General features: G+C 33.7%; 1 protein-coding gene across 1 annotated transcript in view; it reads right to left on the bottom strand.

Annotated features, from left to right (window-relative positions):
* The window catches only part of LOC129226012 (uncharacterized), a 45,646-nt gene extending 32,156 nt beyond the window's left edge, over positions 1-13,490 (bottom strand). Inside the window, exons 1-2 of the mRNA XM_054860586.1 lie at positions 13,367-13,490; positions 8,540-8,831 (exon numbers count right to left, since the gene is read on the bottom strand). Of these exons, the coding sequence (XP_054716561.1) occupies positions 8,540-8,831; positions 13,367-13,461 (387 nt within the window). The 5' untranslated portion in view covers positions 13,462-13,490. The remainder of the gene's footprint in view (positions 1-8,539; positions 8,832-13,366) is intronic.
* Positions 13,491-25,209: the final 11,719 nt, after the last annotated feature.

The following is a 25,209-nucleotide window of genomic DNA, read 5'->3' as shown; positions in this document are numbered from 1 at the left end:
ACTATGATATAAAATTTTGTTGTAAATATACCTAAATCAGGCGCAGAAATAATAAGAGCGTGGTGTGAGAGAAAACGTGCATGTGAAGCCACAATTCAGAGTGTAAAATAAAGAAAATATATGCTTCACTTCTGTCGTATGTCTTTATAAATAAATAAATAAATATATATATATATATATATATATATATATATTTAAAATTTAGGCAGTCCAAAATCTCCGAATTTTTTTTTTCCATGGACCGGTGCCGGTCCTAAGAGCCAGTGGCTGAAAATACCCGACATATAATTTTTCAGAAGAGATATTTTATTCAACATTTTTTTCCATTCCTTTCATTTCCATTGGATTGATATTCAAATCCGTGTTAACAAATCGATAATCCTATTCGGCAGGAATCATGAATACACGTGATTACGACTCTTTCGCTTTCTGTTTTCATGAACCCTGAAAGCATGAAAGATACTCCGTCTTAATGTTCCTTTGCCGGAAGAAAAATAAGTTTTTTTTTCTCTTTTTGCTTGCGACTTTGTCACCAGATCAAAGAATTTGATTTATACTCGTGAGCTTTTCCGAAGGCAATGTACATAAATCTACCTTGCCTGGAAAATGATAGTCTTGTGTTTTTATTTGGGACGACCTCGTGGCAATAGAGAGCAAAATCATTAATAGAGAGAGTACACACTGGAAACGTTGTGTTGAAAAGTTATACTATTTTGCAATGCAGTAGACTCTCGTTTTACGGTTGAGGGGGGGGGGAAGGGGGTTGAAAAAACTGCGTAAATCAAAACCGCATATTATGAGTTGTGTTAAAATATGGGTTAGGTTCCATAGATTAAAGAAATGCTTCATTTTAGAGATAGAGAAATATGTATAAATAAAACAAAGAATTTATTTATATGCATGTATGTATACGTTTTCTAGACAAATCCACAGTTTACGCCGGATCTCGATCAAATTTGGCTAGGAGGTACTTGTGCAGCTAAGAAGGGGAACGTAAGGGGGTTTTCGAACGCCAAAAAAAGAACCGAACCGTTCAAATTTTAATTTTAGGGCCCGAAAACGGCATTAAATGTCTCTTTCTACCCGAAATATTTATCCCATCAGCTCAAATTTAGCGGCATTCGAAAGCCCGCCAAAAATACCCTTGAAATTTATTTTATTCCTTCGGATTAAAAAAAAAAAGAACAAAGTTGTAAAATCACCGGGAAAAAATTTAAAAGCATTTTCAAGCCTAATGGAACAGAATTTCATACCGGAAAATTATCGTTTGCGCGATCTCATTTTAAATTAGCGTGAAAACTATTCAGCAGGTTGCCACTTTTTTTTCCTCGTCTCTGACTGAATAAAATTTTGTTTCTGTTTTGAGGAAAAACTATGCTCTTTTGATTATTATTTGGCGATTTATCTTCTTTTTTTTTTTTTTGTACTGCCATCAGAAGATGATCAGGAAGCTTGCGTTTAATTTATTCGGGAATTTTTGATTTGCCGTTTTCTTTCATTCAGAATGACTTTTTTGAACAGAAATTTTACAGAACTATTTTTTTTTTCTCTAATTTAAGCCTGATTGTTGAACATGCGTCACTTGACGTAACTTTTATTTTAGAGGCATACCGTGCAATGCCGGGAAATGCAGCTGATATGTAATAACTTAAACGTGTACTTGTTTCGATACATATGCACAACGTACGTAAAGAAAACTTGAATTAACTTAGTGCTTTTAAAAAAAGAGCTGTTTATTATAGTTTTCTGGGAGTCATTAATTATTTTTCTCTGCAGTTTTCTTTGCAGGACATTAACGCATCCATGATCATTCGCATCACTTCCATGACAGAATATTCCTTCACTAACAAATCAGACGGATCTTTGCAACTGTTAAGGAATGGTTCAAAAATTTCAATGCGAAAGTTTTGGTAGTGTGTTATTTATATCTATGAGGTAAATATTTTTACTTCTGAACAGAACACTGTAACCAATAGCAAAGTATGTCTACAGTCGCCCAAACTCGTTTATTAGCAAGTCAAACTGCAATTCATTGCATGTTATCTGCTGTGAAGAGTGCAACCAGCAGAGTCATACCAAGACATGACCACATGGGGTACGGACCCAGGGCCTTAAACTCGGGTAGCATCAAATTTACTGATTAAGTTTTTAAAAAATCGAGTAATTTCATACTGCATTATAGTAAGATGTAAGTGTTTAATTAAAAAAAAATATCTCCTCAAATTTTTACAAAATCTAAATATTAAATCTAGCCAAAAAAGAGAGAGAGAGACATTCCACGGAAAACGGTCATTTTTCCCTCACGTGACGCCTCATATATATCATTAAAAATAATACTTTAAAATATTAATGAAAATTTTTTTTCTGCTTAACAAATTACAAATTTATGTGTGATCTTAAGCAAAAAACTTCGTCATTACCCTTAATTTTAACCCATACTTTTTAGTGAAATTTTTAAAGAGAGAGAGAGAGAGAGGGGGGGGGATGTCTCCATAAAATTTCAATCTTTCCCAAGACCCAAAGCTACTGCAAGTTTAGAACATTTACACTATTATGGCATCCAAAAGTAATATAATAGATACTTTTGCTGTTTATGTCTTATTGGAGTCAGGCAAAATTTGCGGTACCAGCATAACGCTTCGTCGATCGACTTTTGATCACATTTGGGCAGAAAACATTTGGCTATTTTTGGATTTCAAAAGAGCTTTGTACAAGCTTTAAATGGGTCATATATGATACATGTTTTGGTGAAAACAAAAGAGATCCAAAAATTAAAAACAGTCGAACACAAATTGAACCGGTAGTTTGAAGAAGGGAACAAGTGCTAAAATATGAAAATTTGAATTTTAGCGGTAAAAAATTGTTTGACAGTTGGCTCACAATGTAAGGCAGAAGAAGAATAGAAAAACCTATTTCTTTATGTGCAGAATTGAGTTCACAGAATTCATCAGTTGGAACTAGTCCGATCTTGGTTCCTTCTTTGTTAAGTCCGTTTGAAAACCAAACTGTCCGGTTAATGGTAACCCTATCAATAATTCTCTCTTCGTATTCTTGACAAAGTGATCGATATTTATCACTAACTAGTTTTACAGAATTTACAGAAGAAGAATAGAAAAACCTATTTCTTTATGTGCAGAATTGAGTTCACAGAATTCATCAGTTGGAACTAGTCCGATCTTGGTTCCTTCTTTGTTAAGTCCGTTTGAAAACCAAACTGTCCGGTTAATGGTAACCCTATCAATAATTCTCTCTTCGTATTCTTGACAAAGTGATCAATATTTATCACTAACTAGTTTTACAGAATTTACAGAAGAAGAATAGAAAAACCTATTTCTTTATGTGCAGAATTGAGTTCACAGAATTCATCAGTTGGAACTAGTCCGATCTTGGTTCCTTCTTTGTTAAGTCCGTTTGAAAACCAAACTGTCCGGTTAATGGTAACCCTATCAATAATTCTCTCTTCGTATTCTTGACAAAGTGATCGATATTTATCACTAACTAGTTTTACAGAATTTACAGAAGAAGAATAGAAAAACCTATTTCTTTATGTGCAGAATTGAGTTCACAGAATTCATCAGTTGGAACTAGTCCGATCTTGGTTCCTTCTTTGTTAAGTCCGTTTGAAAACCAAACTGTCCGGTTAATGGTAACCCTATCAATAATTCTCTCTTCGTATTCTTGACAAAGTGATCGATATTTATCACTAACTAGTTTTACAGAATTTTTAATTAATTCAAAATTAACAAGGAATCAAAATCACATTCTAAAAAAAAAAAAAAAAAACCATCAACAACCAAATTGTGTAAAAGGTTTCCGCACTTTCACACAGAGACATTAGTGTCTAACAAGAAGGTGAATAATTTGCTTGCATTCAGCTTTCGTTCATATTCAGAACTTTTATGTTAATGATTAATGAAGGTGTAATGAATATTCAATGAGTATAATAACTTCGAACTTCTTTATGGGTTAAGTTACTCAACCATAGGAGTGTTAATCGCGGCAATGTGTCGCAAAGGTTGGTTATTCAATTCCGCACTACAATCCGGACTGAATAATCTTGCTCATTAATGTGCCGCCTGATTATGGCCTTCGACATATTTCGGGTGAGACTGCTCATTTTGAAAAATGAATATGATGGAAGATGGTCTTGTGGTAGTTTAACCGGCCATTCTATGGAAGGAAGACTACAAAAGACGACTGAATAAATATTATTTTTGCAATGTGAACCAAGCGCTGAGATCTTCGACAGTATTTTACTGAAACTTTCTTAATAGTGTAAATATTTGGTACAAAATATTCTTCAATACGGCTCCTTTCAGCTGTCTCGTACCTGTTTAAAAGAATAACGTTAACATGTTTGACAAAATTATGCTGAAAACTTGTTAAACGAGTACATGCTCTAAACCAGTGGTGCCCAACTAGCAGCATTCGGGCCTGATCCGAACCGCAAAGCCGATCCGTGTGGCCCGTTGTTTAGTTGCATTGCTACAAATTCAAAAGCACGATTAATGACAATGTTGCAAATTTGGTGCCAAATATTCAAAAAACTGGTTTCTGAAAAAAAAAAAAAGATGAAATTAATAAAAAATCATCAAGAAATGATAATAACAATTATTGGTTTTTAATTTTCTTTCATTTTTCTTTCTTTTTATAAGTTATAAAAAAACTTTTTAATAGCTTAAAATTTTCGGTGTTTTCTGAACCGCGAGAATCATTTTAATATGAGGTGCGGTCTTCGGGTAGAAAAAAATTGGGCACCACTGCTCTAAATACACAAAAAAATAAACAAACAAATAAGACTGCTGAAAATAATCTCTAAGTTATTCCCTTTCATGACTAAAGTGTGTGAATAATAGCCGCACAAGAGACATCATATCAAAGATCATATGTCCACAATCGTACACCAACGGAAGAAGAAGGGTGTGGGAGGGGGGGGGGGAGAAAAGAACAACTGCAGAAAACTGGAATGGTTGTCTGAATGATCTGTCTTGTCAGACATGACGATGAGAAATGAATAAATACATTTGTGCCACAAAGTAACCATGAAACAGAAAGTACTCAAAGCACAAATATTGCAGGAAGGTGCAGACACGTTGTTCAGGGGGAGGGGGAGCGTTGTTTAGATCCGTCAAATGAGAGCTTTTGAAATTTAAACTAAATTTTGACTGTTCTTGAAACAGCACGGTTTTACTGATGACACTACACATGACTAAGCAAATAGAAAAGGTTTTAATTTTAGTTTCCGTGATTGATTAGCTTTTGCGAAATATGTAATACTCGTATTTGGTGGTAAAATTTGGAGTTTTAGGTTGAGGTAATGTTAAAACATTTCGTAGTTCAATAATAATTAATTGAGTAGACGTATAAGGTTCATTAAAATTAAACCCGGTCAGGGTGTCTAAGTTCACATTAGACGTTAGATGGTGCCACGTAACTGCATGTGTGGAGGCACCATCTATTGGTAGAGAGATTGAAGCATGCGCAACGTTTGATGTTGCAGAGTGGCAGTGTGTTTTCACACCGAACAGAATGTTGTTACACAAGTTATCGTCCACTACGGATCATGTCCTTGTTTTTGACCACAAGGGCTCACTGCTTGTAGAGTTCCTGGAACGGGGAATCACCATCAGTGCCCAGTGTTATTAAGCCGCTTTCAGGCATGTTGTCCATAGGTGCCCACACACGGTCAATACGGTGAAGACGATATTGCAGCAGTTTCGGTGGGAAACGCTGGAACATCCACAGTACAGTACAGACCTTTCACCGTGTGACTTTTATATGTTTCAGAGGTCAGATGTTTTTGGACTGAAACAAGCTATTCGCGGACATCGATTCACAACGGGCGACGAAGTGTGTGACTGAGTCCAGGACTGGATCGAGAGAACTTCGGCATACTAGCTTCTTCAAAGATGGAAGCGACCGACTAATGTCGTAAATGCATAAATGTGCCAACAGTTTTGGCAACTATTTTTGAGTTAATAAAATAGTTACCGTTACTTTACACTACCGACCGGGTTTCATTTGAATACCCCTTATAAAATTTCTGAAATCCACGCTGTAAATCAGCTGGACTTTAAAAGTAGGGTAGACATGGACACGTTTACGCGGGTTTTTTTAATACATTTTTTAATTTTTATGTTTTAACTTAGGAATTTTTAGACATTGTGTGTGACATTGTGTTTTATGAAGCAGTTAATGGATTCAAAATTGGTATACTTAGTTGTTGCTCAGTTTGTGTTTTTAACCGTTAAAAAAAAAATTATTTTTGAGTCCAAGTCGGTTGCGTAAACGCGCCCCGGACATGGGGCCCGTTTACGCATATTTATTTTGACACCTAACGTGTTTCTGTTAGTGTTTTGAACATAATGTCTTACCATCGTAAAAATAAAGCAAATTTATTACAGACTGAATAGTGTATAAAGTTAAAGCTGAAGGGTCATGAAGCCAGCACTATGTGATTGTAAGCTATAAGATACGAATACGTAACTTAACTAAAAATTAAAAGCTGATTTTTAAAAGTAAATAGCCTGAAAATACGAAAATGTTTTGATACAGTTTGAAGCGGGGGGAAAAAAAAAAGCGTCAGGGCGCGTTTAGAAGTAAGAGAGAGTAAGAACGTGCGTGAAGGTGCTCAGACGTCAACGCGTAAACTTGCCCCGTCGTCAAGTTTGGATTTATTTTTAACGTGCAAAAAAAAAATTAATAGCACTTCAGGTCATACAAATACAAATCTCAAAAAAGGATAAAATTCTTCTAATTTTTATATATTTGTCCTTTCTTAACTAAATATTATTTATTTACATTAAGCTTCAAAACGTTCGACACAAAATTTACTCAACTTGGTAAAAAACAGATTATTCTTTCTGCATGCCAGACCGAAGCTCAACTGATACTCGAAAACTTGTGAGAATATTTGCTAGGGAGCAGCATCAATCTGTTATGACTGTTGGCTCTCCAGTTATTATTCGTTTTGAAAAAAGGGCACTGCGTAAACGTGCCCCGGTCTATCATATTCAGTACTTTGAAGCATGATATGGTATCAAGTTATAACGTAAATTTTTAGCACAGCGGTGCGTAAGTATTTTGCATCGTAAATATTTTAGTAGCGTTTCTCAGGGTCATTATGAGTATTATATGACAATCAAAATGGAATTGACATAATATGTATTTACACAAAAACATCTCAAATGTTCATTTTTATATTATAACTGACAATTTGAGATAAATTTTACAATGGTGGAACTTGTGGCTTAGCAGGTAAAACTTTTTTTTTTTTTATTTATGTCCATCGGAAGATAACGGTTCCAAATCATCTGCCTGCATCCCCCCCCTAAAAGTAGTAATGCAGGTAATTTTGATAAGCAATTGCTCTATTTTAACTGCGCCAGTTATGTTTTAATAATGTTATTGCATTATTAAAACATACAGGCGCAGAAAAAATCTAAATCTTTAAATGCTTAGCATTTCTCTTTTATATCATCACAAGATTTCTACAATTTTGTATATACAGTGCCCAGATGCCTTTTATCCAAAATCATTAGAGTTTTCTTTTTAATCTTCTTTCTTTTTTTTAATATAAAGATAGCATCTTGAGAGATGCTATATTCACCAAAAACCCTATAAAACATTGTTTTCAAAGATATTAAGTATTAGATGATATCTTCTTCAGCACATGTTTGTCGCCCGAAATCTTTTTATACCTTTGAGCCGCACGATAAAGAATGATTTACATTATGAACATTGATGTGTCTTGCAGTCTTGCGCGAAGTGCCGGGAAAAATACTTAGGTTACAGTAAATCGCAGCTTTAAATCAGAGACATAATGTCCCATTTCACAGATGAAATATCGCACTTTTAACTTTGTTTTCCTAAAATTTTGCAGAAGTTATGGGCAAATCAGGAGGCGAACTACAAAACTTGAATTTCAGGACATTTTCAGAATATTTACGAGTCTGCGGACTCTCGCTGGTGAGCACCAGTTTGTTGACACTCTAGGCTTCAATTCCCTATTCCAGACGGATGAGTCTATCAGAAGGGCGAAATTGCCGCCTCTGGATTGGATGACCAGGTTGTCAGTATATTGCATACAGTCAATAGTAGTCTAAAATCAGTGATAGAACTATTGGATTATACGATCAGCTAGGTAGAGTATTGCCAACTAATTTTGTGAACTAAAACGTGGAAAATTAATATTAAACCCTGGCCAACAGAGTATAGTACTGAGCCTGCTGCAATTTCGTTTGAAGTCAAATATACTCAGGGGCGTGCGCAGAAATTTCGGGGCCCGTCACAAATGACTTTTACGGGTCCCCTTCCATATTGTTTGCCCCTATATTTCACGCCGTATTTTAAAAATATTGAGCCCCCTTCAGGCACATGCCAACAGGTGTCCCTTCTCCTCCCCTGTGCAAGCCCCTGAATATACTTAAAGGAAGGTTAAGGCTCGACAAGTTTAATGTTAAAGCTTGACAGGTTCAGTGTGGAAGCTTCACTACTTTAGTAATAAAGCTTGAAAAAATGAAGGGTAGTTTGTACTAACCTTTCTTCTTCTAGGAATACTGGACAGCAGTTGCAAATCCGTCTTCTTGAAATGCGGAGGGGCCTCCGTGGATACAATCCTCTGTATGGAAGGCTTTGGGACAAAGCCATCCAAACTGTAGATGGCTGGCCTGGTGGGCTTTGGTTGCAGGAGTTTCAGCAGCACCTGCGGAGCTGGGGTGGTTGGGGTCGGTATTCGAAACCGCTTTGAGGCAGCCGGTCTCGCCCGCAATGGCCAAACCACGGAAAGAGGGTTCTCAGAACCTGTGCTGTCGAATATGTCCATTCGCTTCCTGGTAGAATAAAAGCAAAACTAGATTAGTTATTCATTTTTTTTGCGCTTTTAAATAAAAACTAATAATACTGAGAAAAATCAGAATAAGCGATGAAGTACGAGGGCAAGGCAAAAGTTTTACAATAAATTGCGTATTTTATTTCGCTTGTAATACATTCTCAACTTTAGAAACGTAGCATCCGAAGTACAAGACATGATGTTCTACCGTTTGAAGCTATTTTTCAACCAACGCATTGATAATAGGGTGATTTTAACATGTTACTTTCAGAACTATGAATATAGTCATTAGTCATCCTAATAATAATTACTAATGTTATGATAAACATGTTGCTGCTGTACTGTGGTCCACTGAACTTTTAAGTTAGCACGCTTATGCTTCACATTTCCACGGCTTCGTTATGTCCTAACTCGAACATATAAAGCAAAAGTTATGTATATACTCGTAGTTTATTTAGCTGCTCAATTTTAACAGGTTCACTTCACATACCGTGTACAAGAACTCAGTGGCATTGGGGAAAATATGGATAATAACAAGAGCAATTACGTCATGGTCAAAAAAAAAAAAAAAAAAACAGTTAATTGGATTGGGAAACAAGAAAAGATTTCTTTCCATTTTCCGTAACGTGAAATGTGAACCAAAACTTTGATAGCAAGTTTGAGCTCTCTAGTTCGTCGACTTTTACTAATTTGCAGTCCAGTAAAAGTAATTATTTACAAATTATATTCGTAAATAATTACTTTTACTATGTATTCAATAGTGATATGCGAAAGCAAAAATAGGATAAAAGTAAACCTACAATATACAACTGCCATAAGATATCCTGCGTTATTTGTCCAGTCCTGCAGGCTATGTTTTAACCTCTTACGAAAGTCGGAAAGCACAAAGAAGAATGCTTTGCTTAAGGTTATCAGGTGAAACGGAGCTGTAATTATAATGTGATTTTAATGTTGAATCTATGAAGCAAATTATTGCTAATTCTAAATCTTGAACACTTTTTTTTGCCGTCAATTTAAAATTTGAAAGTGAGATTGATTTACGAGGAAAGTTGAGCAGAGGATTTTGTTGAATTGGCAATAAATTATCTTACGAAATTAAAATAAGTGGTTAACAATGGAAGGAGAGTAAAAAGTAGTCACGGCCTGTTTTAATAACAGCTGTTTAAATAAAGGCTAGTTTTGCTACTGTTCAAAAAAAAAAAAAAAATTATAAAACCGATCTTTATTATTATTATTTTTTTTAAAAGAAGGATGAAAAGTAAACTTAAAGAATAACGAGTTTTGCATTGCAGGAAAAATTGCGTAATTATGTTGCTGTATATAACAGTTAACAACCATGCAAACAAATAAATTTTACAATGTAAATAATGAAGAAAGACATTCAGGTTGCGTAGTACATTAACTACAAAATGGATATAAATTAAAGATACAGTAACCTTTCACTTATTTGTCACCTTTTCAATTCGTCTCCCTCAATTGTACGTTAAATTTCAAAGGTACTGATCAAAAGTAATAAAATTAATGTACAGGGTGGTAATAGTTAAAGGTATCCCTTTTGGACCTACGTCGAGCTCTTTATAATTGATGCAAGTTATTGAGACTTGGCATACACGTTATCTGAGCTGCGCGCTAACTATATTTGCAAAAAGAAAACACTAGATTAAATGTTTTCAACTAGGTGAAAAAGGGGTGAAGAAGAAAAAACAATAACTTAGAGGACAATACTTCATTCTATCACATAGGGTAAGTCAGCAAAAAAAAAAAAAAAAAAAAAAAAAAAAAAAAAAAAAAAAAAAAAAAAAACCTGCGTTAATGAAAAATAACAGATAATTTCTCCTACCTTTCTCAGTGTAGGTAGGTTCAGATGCTGTATAAAACAGATCACTACCAAAAAATACGAAATAAATTATTTAGTATCAAAAAACAAAATTTGCAACTTTTGATTTTACCCTGACAATCAGGCAATTCACCCCACTCCATCAGGCTGAATGCCCTATTTGAAGGAATATCACAAAAAATTCATAATCACTAAAAGTGATATTAATTAATTAAAATAATGCAAATACTTGTATATGAGTAACACAATAAGAATTTAAATTAAATTTAAGTAAAAACAAAATTAGCGAAAAGATTAAAGTGTTTTACATAATTTTGCGAAATACTTATGGTTTTCGAGACGTTTTTATTTTTTAATCTTTCCAAAACAATTGAATCTTTGTTTGTACATCGTTTGTTTTTCATGCAGTCAAAGCAGTCAATGCACTTTGTCCAGGAGACAGATGACTTGGTAGAATAGTAATCTTCTATAAACTCTAAGCACAGTTTTATTCATTGTTTGATACAGGGTTCAGGCTCATCAACAAGACTTTCACTTGCTGATTCTTTCTTCATTCTCCTTTTCAAATTCGCCATTTTAAAAATAACTACAGTTTTTTTTGGCTTTATTTCATATTTTCAGAATCTTTCCAGCTGCAGTTTTCCGATTTATATTTCTTCACTTCTACTAAGCTCATGTGAAAGACTCTCTCTTTGAAGATTGTAGATGTGCCATGTAACTTAGAAGAATATTTTTATTCAAAATTTTGTATTTATGAAAATAGAAGCGCCTCCGAACGCAGTCACATACCTCAACATTTGCTACCTTACAGTTCCCATCCAAAATACTCTAAAGAAACTTGAATCTTGCCTTATTTCAATTTAAGGAAATAATAGTAACTGCTAGGAATTTTATACTGACGGGTCATCAACGGGACAAATAATCAGCAATCAATAGGTGAAAAAAATCCTTTTTGTCAAGGTTAATCCCCCTTCTTTTAGTGCACTCAAACAGCAAGCCAATATGACTGTACTCATCGTTAAGATTCTTTCTTGTGATGTTCTCTTATTGTTTATTCAGATAAAATCAACATAATATGAGAACGATCATTGTTTATATTAAATTTCATAACAGTAAGAATTTGGATCACAGTATAAAAATGCTTTGCTTTCCTTTAGGTTTTCTTTAAAATCCCCACTCTGTGGTTGTAGTTGTAAAAAATATTAACTGGTGCGTTTAATCCGTCGGGACGCGCAAACTGAATTACCCAAATTTGTTCAATATATTTACAATTTGCTTCATTCTCATGTTCAGATTGTGCTAAATCGTATTAAACAGTAGAGCTTAAGTTTTCCTCAATCGCAGAAACTTGACAATCAGAATTACAAACTGATGAAGAAACCAAGAAGTTCTCCACAGGTGGGGGAAAAAATGACGTAGTATTTTCTTCTTGCATATTTCTTTTTCCTTTGGTCCATATAATGTATGTACACCAAGTTTCAAATGGTATATGTTTATTAAAAGCTCTTCGTAGGTCTTTCATATTCGGCCATCAAGGTAACACGCCATAAAGCTGACATCCAAAAAACAGTTCCAAAGACCAGAAGTTTAAGCATTAACAATTTTCTAAAATAATTTTGAATGAATTTTGCTTTCTTCTTGTAAAAGAGAGAAAGAGAGAAAACCCCACCTCATTATAAATTAATTAAAAAAAAATTGGTGGACTTTGAATACTCGTTGTATTTAAACACTTAAGCTTTAGGAACTTTTCATGGGTGTCAGCTTTAGAGCACTTCACTTTATATGAAATAAAGAAAATTGTTAAAATGTTATTGGAAGAAAAGGCATAAGACAACAGAGTGCTAAAAATTAGAACTAAGGAAAGTTACGCTAAGAAGCAAAGGCATGAGATTGGAAAAAAGCAAATGAAACATCAGGTTTTAGTACATTTGCGATTTTGAAACTTAGTACACTCACAAAACAATAAAATATTAAATAACTGATGATTTAGCAGTGAACACCCAAGAATCTGATATTTTTCATATATTACCCCTTACTATACTTTGATAAAAATATCGTGAAGTCATTTTTATTTACTATTTCAAGCTTACCCGGATGATAGATTACCTTTGTTCAACCTGTATTCTACTAGTTCACAATCTGTTAAACAGCATGAAAGGCTGTCGAAGTGCTAGCGGGTATAATCGAACGGATCTTTTTATTTCCTCCATGTAATTTTCTAAATAAATCATATTTACTTCTGACAACTATTGATTAAACATAAAGCAATATCGGCGCAAGCACTTCAAAAAAATTATTCTCATTCTTAACAAAAATTTTCTTTCTTGTTAAAGTTCTACCTGTTTGTTGAATCAATGTCGGAGACTCAGAACGGAATTTAAATCAATGTTAAAGGATTCAGGAAGAATTGTTGACTCAGTCATTTATCTTACCTACATCTGAAAACCATTTCCCAGAAATAAAGCATAAAATAGAAGTTTCACTGCATGAATGCCAATGAAAGCGTGATTTTTTAATGTCCTGTGGATTATCTGTTTGAAAGTTGAGTTTTTGATGGAGGTAGTATTCCCCCGTATCTCCGATTTTATTCCCCTAACACTACCTCAATTTCTGACTGTTATAGCTTCTAATGAAAACAATTGACCGCTCATAAAGGAAATTTACTTCCTATTTTTTGACATAACCCATTCAAATTGTACCTGAATGTTGAGTCTTTGTCGGTGGTATTCACCAGGATCTCCGTTTCTGTCTCTGGAGCAGGTGTTGTAGTCGTAGTGGTGGTTGTTGTGGACATCCGTTGCCGCGGTCGTCCTCTGAGGTTTTGCAGCTTTCCTGCCCACGGCGATGGAAGTCTTCGCGGAATCCCGATGCTTGCTTGTGGCGTGAGACCTCTGCTTTCGATCTGAAATGAAACTTGATGTTTACTTTCGAAGCAAGACCTCTTTGAAGTAAGCATTTACTCTTTTCATATTAAAGTGAGGAAAGAAAAGGACACTGTAAAACAATTCTGGAGCGTTGCTGGAAAATAATGGGTAGCCAATCTGCCTAATTTCTGCTAGTAACATATCTGCTAAAAACCAGGATAGTTTACCACTAAAAGTTAGTAATCTTTCCGAAAAATAAGAAACCTCCCCAATCAAAGCTAATCATGTTTATGTAATAACTCAGGAACCTTCTGAAAACTTCCTGATTTACCAGGAAAGTTCATAACTCAAAGTTGGCAGAAGCTAAGACAGGAGTAGAAGCAATTCCCTCAAAGCAACAAAATGCAGAGACTGTATTTCACCCTCGATTGGGGCTTACGCAATTCAGAGGTGCCGTAACAAAGTGGAAGGAGAAACACCTAATAAATTAGTTTAATACATTTTTACTGCCAGATACAAATGTTTTCCCCCACAGTGTAAGACCGGCCTTCATGGAACTTGCGATTCGAGAAACATTTTTCCAAAAAAAGTTTTTTAAAGAGGAATCTGATTCAGTGGTTGTGGAAGTCATGTTGTTACATTCGGTGTATGGACGTTTTCTCACTGCTTACTATGATAAGGCCCCTATAGTGGAGGAGTCGACGCATCCGCCATTTTGGAGCAAATTTGATCCAGTGCTTCGTAGGGATAGCATTGCTGCTGATGCTTACATTTCTTTAACATGTGCTAAATTGAGTCAAATATATGGTTGTTCGGCTGTTAATTGTGCAAACAGCTCCAAAAAGGATTTTAGCACTTGATATTTCCAGCAGATGCAGAAAGAAAAGAAAAATGGATAATTAATAGCCTGCGAAGTGGCTGACAGCCTGGAAACGACGCCAACTGTTTCCAAAATTTTGCCAATGTTCAACTTCACTCTCTAACTCTCTCGTTTCCCGTTTGGCGAATGATTGCCAATAAAGGTAGCTTTCGCTGTTGTACGCTTGTTCCAAAATGGCGGATGCGTCGGCCTCTCCAGTTATAGGGGTTCTAGTTATGATGCTTTGCTTCGGATGATGTCATTTAATGGAATTGAAGCAACGTTATGATAAATGAATGTTTTTTTTTCTTTTTGCCGTCCACGATGCTTAGTAACTCTTCTTCGGTTTCCTCCATATCTCTAAAAGCATAGTGACTAAAATACGACTGTTATGTTAAAGTCATCTGTCGGTCACATAAAGATCCTAATAATAAATAACTAATAAAGTTCCGCTTCCTCCGCTTTCTCCATATCTCTTAATAACATATTGACTAAAACAAGACTCTTATATTAAAGCCATCTTTCGGTCACACACATAAAGAAAAAAAAAACTGATAAAATTACTCTTCTTGCGCTTTCTCCGTATCCCCAATAGCATAGTGACGAAAATGCGACTCTTATTTGAAAGTCGCCTGTCGGGCACATAAAGGTCCTCAGTCACTTGACGGTCACGAGACGTTACTTTAAAAGTCACCTACAGGTAGCAGCAACTTTGGAATATCAGTTCGCGGTCACGTCCCAAAGTCATGTTGCAGTGACTTCTTCGTAATGTCATAAAGTGACTGGTCCCAAATTATTTGCTGCAGCGTCATCACAGTGCAATTACATGAAATATCTGACACATGCGTCACAGAATGACTACTGTGATACTTCACAATTGTGTCGATTTGTGACTGAGACCATTGAAACTCGCAATGCCTTCCTCTGTAACTCTACTGTGAAATGTTGTGCTATAACAGTAGAAATTAAAATTATTATCTTTTCCCATTTATTACTTTTATTTAGAAATTGCATGATTCAGTTTGTAGGAAATGAATAATAAAAAGTACATTATTTTGTTGAATTTCATATTTCTACAATCTACATTCTTATTAAAATCAATGTATTTTGTTTGAGTCATAAAATAATCAAATTCGAATTAACAGAATTAGAAACTAATAATATTTATAATGTACTCGGTAATAATAGATTGCCAATACAAAATGGAAATCTTAAATTATTTTAGATACAACCAAGCCTCTTTTTATGCGGTGGATATAGACCGCATAAAATAAATCGCATAAAAAAAATTGTTCAAAACTTCACCAGTAACTTTAAAAAGTTGTTTTAGCAACACAGTTAAATTTTTTTTTATATGCGGTGGATGGGAACCGCTTAAAAAAAAGTCTCACCTAGAAAATAATCCATAATGTTATATTTAAACGAAATCAAAAAAACCAAATGATGATAATTTTGCCGACTCCCGAAAAATTTCCCGAATAAAGAAATCTTCGGAAGATCCCAGTGATTTCCCATTGGGATACTCCTGTCGTCACTTGAAGATACGACCTCGCACTCGTTTTATAAATAATTTCCGCTCGTTTTATAAATAATTTTCATAAACCACAGAAAAAACCCCCGCACAAAAAGAGGTTTGGGTGTTTTCTATTTAGGAACATTTTAAGCATTTGGGTTTGGGTATGTATTATAACCAATGCTCTACAAACTCCAATGAGTGATATAGTTTCAACAATTTTCAGGTAATCATTTAAAAAATTGAGAGAGAGATATTGAAAACTATTTCACTGAATTTCGTATTTCCTCAGTAGGTCATTATAATTTGTAAAAATATTTGGTACACATTATAGCCTACGCTGCACCGAGTCCGACTTTTACTAACAATATACATTTTGTAGGCCCTATTAACAGTTCAAAAAAAAAAAAAAAAAAAAAAAATCGTGGCAGCGCAATTAGTTCTCTATTGCCAATCTCAAACACGCAGTTTCTTTCTTAATGAGAGAAGCAATGGAATGGCAAGAGGAAAAAAAATATCCTCGCATATCGATAACCCGCAAAAACAGGTAAGCCATATTCGTATGAAATTAGAAAGGATTAGGAGAAAAAAAAAGAAAGAAAGAACTGTATCTTCTCTTGTGACGTAATTAAAGCGAACCTCATTTCACGTTTGCCGATCTCATTTACTTATCACAGGTGAGTGCTCCTTGGATCAAGGGTCAATGGGAGGGGCACGGGACAACTGTTGGATTGAGAAGGACAGTGGGTGTTGTTGCAAGGAACGTTAAGAACTTTTTTTCCCACCAAGCCCACTGAACATGTGAATTTGATTCCTTAATTTCTAAATGAATACTATCATTCATTCTTGTATTATTTTAATAACACGGCATACGAAAGGGGAGAAAAATATCTTTTTGTCGAAATTAAAGATGGCGAATAATATACTGAAGAGTGACTGAGTTTTATATTAAAAATGGTATCAGTTTTTCGTTGTCGACTAAACAAAGATTGAAGCTTCAGAATTGTTGAATGATTTAAAGATATTTTGCTTTCTGTAAAAGTCGATCAAAGCTTACTTTTTCTGAGGACGTAAAGAGAATTTTCTGCAGAATTTGCATGGAAGTTTTGAATTTTTATCTTTTAAGTCCATTATGGAACATACGTGTACTCAAAATTTATTACATAAAATATCAAACGTAAATAATTTAAAATTTTTTTTTATGCGATTTTCTGCAGAGAGAAATCACCAGCTTTTTTTTTACTAACTGTGAGAGTAATTAGCTCCATGATGTATTCAAATAAAAGATCTTTTTATTGATGAAAATAGATAGAGCCAACTATTTTCATTTGCTATGATTGAGTTTCGACGATAAATAAAATTAATTGATCGGTATAGATTCATCAATTTATGTTTATAATAAATCATTTAACAATCAAGAAAATTGCTTGTTGATCCAACTTCGACCACAGCCAGGTTCAAGGATTTCTATTGTCTTTGTGATTGGTCGGACCAGGCACATAATTAAGAATGAAATAATCTTTTGCAGTCACGTGACTCTTTTTAATTTAGTTAAATGTCTAATGCGCAAATAATCACACAGCTTTGAGTTTCGTGTTAAAATTCATTGGTTTAATGCTTTTTTTAGCATAACAAATGCGAAATTCTGTCAAGAATGTTTTTGCAAGGAATTAAAAAAAAGCAATCTTTATGACTAAAACACAAGAAAAATACGCTGAGATTTATTATGATTTACTTAGAACAATATTTAAATGTAAAAAATATTAATTACAGTAATTATCATAAGTAAGTACATTTTTAAGAGAAATCACCGAAAATTATGAAAAGTAATTAGAAAATTAACCTAAAAAAATATTATATAAAGTGTTATTATTGCTATTTTTTGAACAAGGGTTCATTGTTAATGCGTACAGGGAAAAATCTCTGACTACCGGTCACTTTTTTCTGTTCCAGTCAAGGACGAATACAAAGGAGGGGCGATGGGGGCGATCACCCCCTCATTGAGCCGAGATACAGGGACTATTATCATTATTTTCGATATTAAAGCTTCAAAAACGCAATTTTACATAATATTCGATGATGTTATAAGAAAGGGAGCTCTTCCCCAGAATTAAAGTCTTGAAAACGCAGCGCATATCTTATAACTCTGGGGATAGGGAGCGGAACTTTCTACAGGATTTTTGTTTTCGAGATTGAAGTTCCAAAATTTCAATTTCAGACGATACCCTAGATGATATTACGGATAGGTTCAAATGCTCACCCTGGATATTTTTCGAAAGAAACACAATTGTAGGACACCTTAGATTACATAAAGGTAAGAGATTATGTCATTACACTAAGCCGAAAGTTTTTAGAAATTGCATTTCCAAAGAGTAAAAACAATTGCTCCCTCCTTGAACATTTTCTGGATTTGCCCTTGGTGCCGGTCCGCCGGACCAATGGTTGAGAGTACCTGCTGTAGTCAATTTAGTTCCCACTCTTTGAGTTTAAATTGCTTAAATCAGTGGTTCTGAACCTTTCTTTATAATAGGGTAGCACCTTGTATTAAAATGAATTTCGCGGGCCAGAACACATACACAATTTTTAAATCTTTAAAGTTCTTTTAAATAACATCCAAAAACATGGAAAAGGAAAAAAATAAATAAAAATCAAGAATTGTTGTGAACATTACTTGAAGTTTTTTTTTTTTAAATTTTTTATAAATGCGAAGGCTGAATTTGTTTCTATTAGCTTATTTCTGAGTATTTGGCTTCACGTTTGCGACATTGTAACTAAACGTGGTTTTCGCTTTTTAACTTTGAATGGGACGCACGGGTGAGCTTTTTGAACAGCATGTGGCACACTGGACGTAGGAAGGGGCACCCAGATGTGAGGTTATGGGAGGTCACGGTGACCGTCCAAAAATTTTCTAATTTGGTAAATTTTGCGTTACGATTCGGCAGAATTTAAAGTACTATTCGGCAAAATTATCATTCGGCGAAATTTGGGTCTCCATTCAGTGACATTTGGAGTTCCATACGGAAAAATTATCTTCATTCGGCAAAATTTTAAATCCATTCGGATATTTTAGAATTTCCATCCTCCTAAAAATTTAAGCTCAGAATGCCCCCGGCCGTAGGTTGGGCATCTACTAGCTTCGATGAAGCTTTTTGTAAATTACTATCGCTCAAAGCGAAAATGAAAAATCTGTGTAGTTTACATTCTTAATGATGCATTCTTCTTTCCTTGAAGGATTATATATTTCTATGGCACACGTGACGTTAAAAAAAACGACGTATGCGTAAAATAATCTAATGAGACAAGATAATTGTTGTTCCGAACAGAAAAAGCAAATTCAAATGAACACCGGGAATACACAAGTAGTTAGTTACAAATCAAAGTAAAACGCAAAAGTGAAGTTAAACTAGGTCGACAAAGCGTGGAATAGTAAGTGGGTCAAGAAATAACCGTTATTATCTAATGCCGCTTTTCTGTTTGACCATGTACGGACGGACGGCTCACATGTTTCCCTTTTTCTGGAGTTGGTTATTGCACTTACCCGCTGACTTGACTCAGTGAATATTGTCTGAAATTACTGATCATATCAAACTTGTCGAAAATTGCTGACGTATAAAAGTTGGCTTTCATTTTCAACGAATATGTACCTTTAATTCTCTGTCTGTTAGAAAACCGTTCAGGACGATGTGTACAGAGTCTCGCTCTTCCCTGAGCGAAAAAGAAAGCGTATTTACATTCATTGGTAACATTTTCTAAAAACAAAAATTTACCTTCCTCTATAACACTTAACCTACCTTCCTTTAAAAAATGGTTCTTGAGTCGGCACATATACTTATCTTTGTAGAAGTTTTTCCTTTAAAAATTAGTTGAAATATTTCTACATGTCATTTATTTGTTAATTGTTTTTTGTTAAGCATTTTTCAAAAACTGTTTGCAAAAACAAAGCGTTGTTGTCCCAGTTAATGCAGAAAAGTATTTTAACTAGCAAGAAATCAACATAAAAAATATTTATTTTCGACAAAAATATTATATAAAAACGTTTTATGTCAATACAAACATATATATATGTAAATGTCGGAAGTTTTCCTCATTCATAATTTCAACTTTTTGTATAGAAAAGGTGTTTTTGTAACTTCGGCACAAATGGTTGTACTTTTTCTTCTTTTTTTTTTTTAACAATTTTAATATTGTTATGTTTTTAACTAATTCCATTTGCTGTGAATGTAAATAAGAAACAAATTTTGTGGTATTTAACTTAACAAAATTTAATGATGCGCTCTAAAGGAGATTATTAACAAAAAATAAACGAATCGAGATGCAAATACACACGTATTATGAACTGTACATTGCAGAAAAAAATTAGTTAAAGAATTCATTAATTGAGGGTAAAACAAGTAATTAACTCGTGCACTTTTTTCGGAAAAAGTTTTCATAACCAGCAAATGGTTTTAGTAGAATTTTTATATTGTTATGTTTTGAACTTATTCCATTTGCTGTGAATGTCAATAAGAAATAAAGTAATTTGTTTTATGATATTTAACCTAACAAAATTTAATGATGCACTCTGAGGCAGATTGTTAACAAAATAAATAAATAAAAATTAATAAATAAAATAAAACGAAGTGAGATGCAAACACACATTCTGAACTGTACATTGCAGAAAAAGTTTTAGTTAATATATTCATTGATTGGAAGTTAAACAAGTGATTAACTCGTGCACTTGGTTCGTAAAAAAGTTTTCATAACCTGCAAGGATTTCAACCCACTTTTGATGATGTTTGCTTGCACAATTTGTATATTGTTATCTTTTAAATTATTACATTTGCTTTAAACGTAAATAAGCAATAAAAGGACTCTTTTTGTGATATTTAGCCAAATAAAACATAATGCTATACTCTGAAACATATGAATTAACAAACAATAAATGAAGCGAGCTGCAAGCACAGATCTTCTGAACTTGCACACAGCAAAAAAAAAAAAAAAAAGAAAGAAAGGTTGGTTAATACATTTATTAATTGAGAGTTGAAATGTTATTAACCCATATACTTTGTTCTCATAATTTTCATAACCTGAAAAATTTCAACCCACTTTCAATGATTATTGTAAATTTTAATATTGTTATGTTTTAAACTTATTCCTTATGCTGTGAATGTAAATAAGCAACAAGATAATTATTTTGGTAATATGCAGTCAAAAAAATAAAAAAAAAAGGCTATTCTCTGAAGCATGTAAATTAACAAACAATAAATGAAGCGAGCTGCAAACACAAATCTTTCGAACAGTACACAGCAAAAAAAAAAAGGTTAGTTAATACATTTATTAATTGAGAGTGAAACAAGTGATTAACCCATGTAATTTGTTCAGAAAATAATTCTCATAACCTGCAAAGATTTCAACCCACTTTCGTTGATTTTTAGTTAATGAAACGCGTACCCCATTCAACAGCAATCTATTCATTAGAAGAGAGCAAATTCATCCATTTCTTCACGCGGAAATGGAGTCTCAACAAGCCGTTGCTTCTTTTGTTAAACAGATCCTTTAAGTTATGCTTGTGGCTTAGTGCATACACGTTTTCACAAAGTGTAGACAACTTTATGATAGTAATGATGGAATGATAATGCTAGTAAATGCTGCAAAACGTTTCATTATAACTTCAGTCAGAACTGAAGACATGATAAAATGAGAAAAAGATACATTTGATTCAGTGAGTTGAACTTAGCATATTGTACGGTAAAAGAGGAAAGGGGGGTCAGAAGCAGTTAAAAAAAAAACATTTTTTAAAATGCAAATTGAAGTTTTATTAATATTTAAAGTAGCAGAATAAAGAAGGAAAACCTATTTTGAATTGCATATTTTTTTCTATTTTCTTTTGATTTAGCTATTAACGAAGGTACAAGCTTACAAGTTTAATAAGCTAGTATTTTAAATTTTATTGCTAGCCTATTAAATAATAAGACAGTCATTAATAGGCAACTTTATGAATTTGTGACAGAATGATAGCACAAGTAAATGCCCCCCCCCCAAAAAAAAACACGTTTCATTGGGTTAAAAGAACCGACTATGAGGTAACTGATATAATTAATAAAGAAATAATAAAATTCAGGATTCTGGGATTAGGATCAAATCAGCTGAAAAGCTTAGAACAAAAATTTAGCTATAAATTTTTATTTTGAGAAAACGTCTGGAAAAAGTTTGTTTACACGGGATGCCTCCTATTATCCAAGTGCACGCTGTCTCGTGCACTTGACATTTTTAAGCATTTAAAATCAAAACCAAAAATTATCAAAAGCTAAAATATAAAAAAAAAAAAAATATTGAAAGTTTAAATGTCTTTCGCAGAGAAATATATATATATATATATTGTTAAACAGTTACGTTAACAGTAAAAACATTTTCCTCCTCTAATTCATGTTATCGTTAATATTTTTCCCACAGCCAGCGTTTTTATTTAGTGCGTTTTTTTTATGTTAAATATTTTATTAATAAACGTTATTTTGTGCAGTTTTACGTATTTCCTTGTCTCGTGCTTCACTTTTTGGTGCATACCCGAACATTCACACGTTAATAACATAAGGAAACATCTAACGTTTTGTAGCACAAAATCACAGATTACTGCAGGCACTTGTTTCGGGGTTTCAAGGAACTCCTTTTTCTGTGCTACAAAAAATTGGTTATTTCCTTTTAATTCTATGCACAAAGGTATTTATTTATTTTTTATTTCTTGACATAGTAGGATTGGAAATATCACTTAAAATCAAAGTTTCTCCTATTGCGGTATGGAGGCGGAAGGATGTATTTCGGTTTCTGGTTGCGGATTCAAGAAGGATAGCGTTCACTGCTTATAGTCCGTTTAGTGCACAAGTATGATAATATATATTCATGTAACCACATGCACCACGAAGTACGAAAGAAGACTTACAGAAGTATTTAAAACAACACAAAATGGAGTTTTGTAAATTTTTCAATAACAATAAAGTTAACCCCTTCTGTCGGAATTATGAAATATTGGATCAAAAATGTTCATATTTGGTACACAGTGTACTATAGTAAAGGGTATCTTATAGACAAAATTTTGAGTTTGTAAGAGAAAAATTAAAAAAGTTATGGCACGTCCAATATTCCGGACTTATATTTTTTAAATCAATATTTCATATACAAAAACGATAAAATACCGAACAAATTTCATTATAAAATGTTCTACAAACAATTATAAAACATAATATAAGCGTTTGAAACGATTAATTAAAAATTATTAAAAAATCAGGAAAAAACCTCGCTTTTCAGATGAAAATCCATGGTTGGAAAAATGAGCCAATCTCTATCTCTCAATATTTATATGTCAGTGTTGTCAATCCCAAAACGAAAAATTATTTCACAGATTATAATAAGTAGAATGTAATGAGTCAACTACAAAAAAAGTCAACTAATTAAATCAATTATTAAATGATTAGCAGCTGTTTAAAGTGTATGTGCGGTATACCGGACACCAGGTCTGAAGGAGTTAAAGAAACACCGTACGAAATGAAACTACAGAAAAAGCGAAAAGACAGATTGGACAACGGCATGAAGAAGGAGAGGAAAAGGCCCGTCCATTAGGAGGAGGAGGGGGGGGGATCAATTGCTCACAAGCCTTTGAAAAGTTAATGGTTTTACATATAAGTGGGCGTGTCTTTGTTGTTTTCCGATAAAAATTACATTGAGTATACGTCCATTACCCTTCTCTGGAATCTTCCGAAATGACGATGCTGGTCAGAAAGACTGAAGCAAAGTTTTAGTTTACACTTTTTATTGATACTAGTTACGGTAAAAACAATGTGATTCACATGGTTGCTCAGACCGCTGACAAAAAATAATCGTTTTGCAATGTTTCAGCAAAACACTTTGCAAAATTCAACACTTTGCTTAATTTCTCGTTGGTTAATTTCTTAATTTTAAGGTGGCGTATTCAAACTCTAGAACCATTACCAATCTTGGGAATTCCGTTCTTCAATTTTCCTCTGCGTATCGCTCTTCCATGAAAGTAGAGGCTTCTGAAATAAGGCGTGGTCTAGTGCCATCTCATGACAGCTAGACTTTAATAACCTGTAAATAGTTGCAACTAACGCTGTTGTAAGGTGAATTAAGCTATCTTTTGCCGCTGAAACTGGTAATAGCTCCACTTTTCTGACTGCTTACTGTTTTTTAAATAATTGCATTTGAACTTATGTCTATTTTGTAGAAATGGGAAACAATTTGCTGAACTGAAAAAAGCTTCACTCTAATGTAATTTACTGACAACAACACAATTAAATTGATTTTTTTTCTTTTTTTGGAGTCGAATTAGTCTTTTGACAGAAAACGTAGATATATATTTATATAAGAAAGTCAGGAAGACATGAAAAAAAGATTTATTTATTAGTTTAGTGCATCCCGTTTTAGCTTGCGCTAAAAGGAAAAAAACGAAAAACAGAACACAGCCGAGATTTGCAATGTTATTTCGAGAAAAATCAATTTTGATAATGATATTACTATCTTGTTAACTTTCAGCGATCAAACGTATGATACAAGCAAATTTTGATGATATAATTGCAGAGTAAACCAACGCTGATTTCCATTACCTTATTGATCTTTAAATACAGCTTTTAACGACGTTTCTTAATCGGTCACTTTACAGAAATCCAATTAGACGACATCAAAATCAGCGAAATTTCCTTTTGCCAAATTGTTCGCCTATCAGCTTTTAACCTCAAGGAAAGAAATAATAATAGCATTTAATTCTGGCGATTGCCTTTCAATCAAAACATTCCCTGAAAGGCATAAGGGTGTAAATTTAAAATATGGAGAAAGTGGTGAAAGAATTAGAGCGCACGATCTAGCCATCTCTTGTCCACACCTTTCCGGGCATAAGTACTCTTATTATTAGTGGAAATGCGTTTCCTAGTTTCGTTCAGAACTACAATGTGTCTTTTGTCTGACTCTGCATTTTCTTCCAGGGAATTGACTATTTCAGCGTGTAGTGCCGTGTTTATGTGTTTGAAAGGAAAAATAGGTTTACAAGTGATAGTCACGATCTTTTTTGTAACTATCTTAACCTAACATTATTTTCAGAAATGTTAAAAAAAACATAAAATGAATGACTGTTTCCTTTGGAAATGCCATTCTTTTAGGCACTCCAAAAGCATTTTAATGCAGAGCAGTCATTTAGGCATGATTTTTCAAACATCAATGTTTGAAAAATCATGCCTACCTTTTTAAAAGTATGCGAGTCTTTCTCACGAAACGAGTACACATAATAACAAGAAATATCCAACGTTTTTGCGCTAAACAACG

Source organism: Uloborus diversus, chromosome 7 (assembly GCF_026930045.1).
Source record: "Uloborus diversus isolate 005 chromosome 7, Udiv.v.3.1, whole genome shotgun sequence".
Taxonomy (NCBI): Eukaryota; Metazoa; Arthropoda; class Arachnida; order Araneae; family Uloboridae; genus Uloborus; species Uloborus diversus.
This window is presented reverse-complemented; position numbering and strand designations above follow the sequence as displayed.